Below are 2,569 nucleotides of genomic sequence, written 5' to 3'. Positions count from 1 at the left end.
CCGGGCTCGGGCCCGGTCATGCACCCCCATCCTCTCCAGCGACTTCCCCGCAGAGCCAGCGCTCCAGAGCTCAGCCGCTCAGGCACGAACACGTCCCAAGCTGAACACCGAGGCCCCGGGAGGCTGCCTCACAAACGCCGCCGCCGCCGCCGCCGCCGCTGAGAGGAACTGGATCCTCGTGGGAACTGTCGGGTGCGTCCCTCAGGGCGTGCCGCACACAGCGTGTGCGTGGGCGCCTGCACGCACGTGCGGCAGAGCCTGCCTACCGCCACAGCCCCAGCGACGGCCGCGGCTTCTTGTTCTTCCCCTTGGTCGCTCTGGCCCTCCCGCTGGCACAAGGGCCGTTGCCCACGTTTGTCGGCCCCAGAGGCGGGCTGTCCGTGGCGGGACGGTCGCGCAGGTCGTGCTCCTGTTCGGGGGGCGTGCGGTTTCTCCCTCCTCCGCCTCTGGAGTGGTGAATCACGACTGCGCCGGCAGGCAGGGCGGACTGGATCTTCCGGAGGTCGAAGGCCGGCTTGGGTCGGTTGTGCTCTTGCAGGCGTCTCCACTGCTCTAAGCTCATCCCTTCGACCTCTGTGTCCCCCGGGGACACCTCCGACCCAGGAGCTCTGCCGCTGGCGTCTCCTGCAGGCTGCCCGGGGTCTGTGGGGTCTGCCCCGAGGGGGGCCGCTGCCCCTCGCCCAGCGCCCCCTTCCAACGCACCCTCCCGGGCGTAGAAGAGGACGTAGGCACTCTGGCTCAGGGCAGCGGTCTCGTCACAGGCGGTCACCTTGGCATCGTCCATCTTATACCACTGGCCGTTGCCCGCTCGGACGTAACAGAAGTAGTGTCCTCGCTCACAACTCCACCCGGAGTGCACCAGCACGGCATAGAGCACGTAGCCCAGGGGCCCCGCCTTCCGCTCAGACGTGTAGGGCTGCACGTCGAGGCACTGGGGATAGCGCACCTCCTGAGCCCTTTTGGCCCCGTTCACCTGCGTGAACCGCTTCAGCACCAGCACCAGGACCTGGGAGGTGCCGTGCAGAGTCAACCTCTTGGTGGCAGGCACCTTCCGGAGACAAATGCCACAGTCATAGGCATTTTCGGCGTCCAGCTTCTCGGGCTTCACCAGCTCTCTCAGCGCTTGCTCCACGCTCTCAGCCGCCGAGATATCCAGGCTGATGTCCAGATAAGGGTCGAACGTGTCCGAGACACCGAGGCAGCGGAGACACTGGACCTGAGACCTCCAGGTCCCGCCGAAGATCTGACGGACGAGGGTGGTGTCCTCGGAGGGGTGGCCCGACGGCTGGGGTGCACTCAAGCACCCGTGCTGCATGGCATTCAGAGTGAACATCAGAAACTCGTGGGCATCTTCCTGCTGGTGTCTGTGGAAGCCCGCCAGCAGGGCCTTGCGGGGCCGGATCACCTCTCCCGCGTGAAGGAGGGCTCGGGTCACGTGAGCTCGCACGGCACAGAGCCTGCAGGGGCTGCGGGCCGGACAGAGGGCGGCGTGCCGCTGGGACACCATCCAGCTGGCCAGGGGCGGCGTGTGGCTCAGACACTGCAGCGCCGCATTCACGTAGCAGGTGTTCCCCAGGTTCTGAAGCCCAGCCCCCACCCCCCACGGCCCCCTCCACCTCAGGGCGACTTCCTGGCCGGGCGCCGGCCCTGCTGACCCAGGAGCCAAGTCACCCCGCTGGGGGCGCCCAACCGCCGGCGACGGCCCCTCGGGGACAGAGGGTCCCCGAAGGGCATCCGCACCAGCGGCGCTGGGCCGACAACCTTGCCCTCCGGGGAAGGCGTGGAAGGGAGACCGACCCGCACCTCCCCCGTGCTCAGAAGCAGCCCCCGGGTCTCTGCCAACAAGGCCCACGAGGGTTTCCATCTCCTACCTGCAGCTGCACCACGACGCCTCCTTCCCTCCGACGGCCGGCCTCCGAAAGAGGGCCCGGGCCCCGCCCCCTCGGCCCCTCGGGGGCTGTCCCACCGCCCCGCCCCCGCACGTGCAGGCTCCTCATTGGCTGAGGCGGCCGAGGGCGTGTCACTCCCACTCCCGCCACATCCCACCGCCCACCCTCTTCTCGGGGAATTCCCCCTGACCAAGCCCCGCACGCACTTCCGACCTGGCCCCCCGGACCAAAGGGCTCGGGACGCGAGTGTTATTCGCGGGCATTTGGCCTTCCTTCCGGCCTTGCCCGCTGGAGATGCGCCGCGGGGCTTCCAAGTTCAGCACACAGATGCGGGCTGGGGAGGAATTCCGTGGGCTCACCATTCAGATCCTAACACACTTGTGGAAACGCACACCTGTCCGCCCACCTGCCCGCTCCCCTTTACCGGTCATCCCCACCCCAGACCCCTGCCTGAGGACAACCCCTCCCCGGACAACACTAAACCCTTGCCTCAACTTGGCTCTCGAGTGAGGGCCACTCCATGTTCTATGGTTTCTCACTCGCCACTCTTCTAGCGTTCGGGGTCCTGGCACCGAAAGACGCCGGGAGTCTGGCACATACGTTTTCCTCCCTTCAGGGCCGTGGGTCACGACCCAAAGCGAGCTCATTTACAAAGGCATGGGCTTGCTGCAACTTTGGAT

The 2,569-nt window shown here is 67.3% G+C and overlaps 1 protein-coding gene across 1 annotated transcript; it reads right to left on the bottom strand.

Moving 5' to 3' along the window:
* Window positions 1-262: 262 nt before the first annotated feature.
* Window positions 263-1,883, bottom strand: LOC129536171 (ubiquitin carboxyl-terminal hydrolase 17-like protein 6). Its single transcript, XM_088836777.1, has one exon. The coding sequence runs from the start codon at window positions 1,862-1,864 to the stop codon at window positions 263-265; it is 1,602 nt and encodes a 533-aa protein (XP_088692903.1). The 5' UTR covers window positions 1,865-1,883.
* Between the last annotated feature and the right edge of the window lie 686 nt (window positions 1,884-2,569).

The sequence above is a fragment of the Moschus berezovskii genome, chromosome 6 (assembly GCF_049115385.1).
Source record: "Moschus berezovskii isolate FMDL1 chromosome 6, NW_MosBer_1.0, whole genome shotgun sequence".
Taxonomy (NCBI): domain Eukaryota; kingdom Metazoa; phylum Chordata; class Mammalia; order Artiodactyla; family Moschidae; genus Moschus; species Moschus berezovskii.
This window is presented reverse-complemented; position numbering and strand designations above follow the sequence as displayed.

Bases quoted from the DNA above. Each gene is read 5' to 3' on its own strand.
- LOC129536171 (XM_088836777.1), bottom strand. From the start codon at position 1,864: ATGGAAACCCTCGTGGGCCTTGTTGGCAGAGACCCGGGGGCTGCTTCT.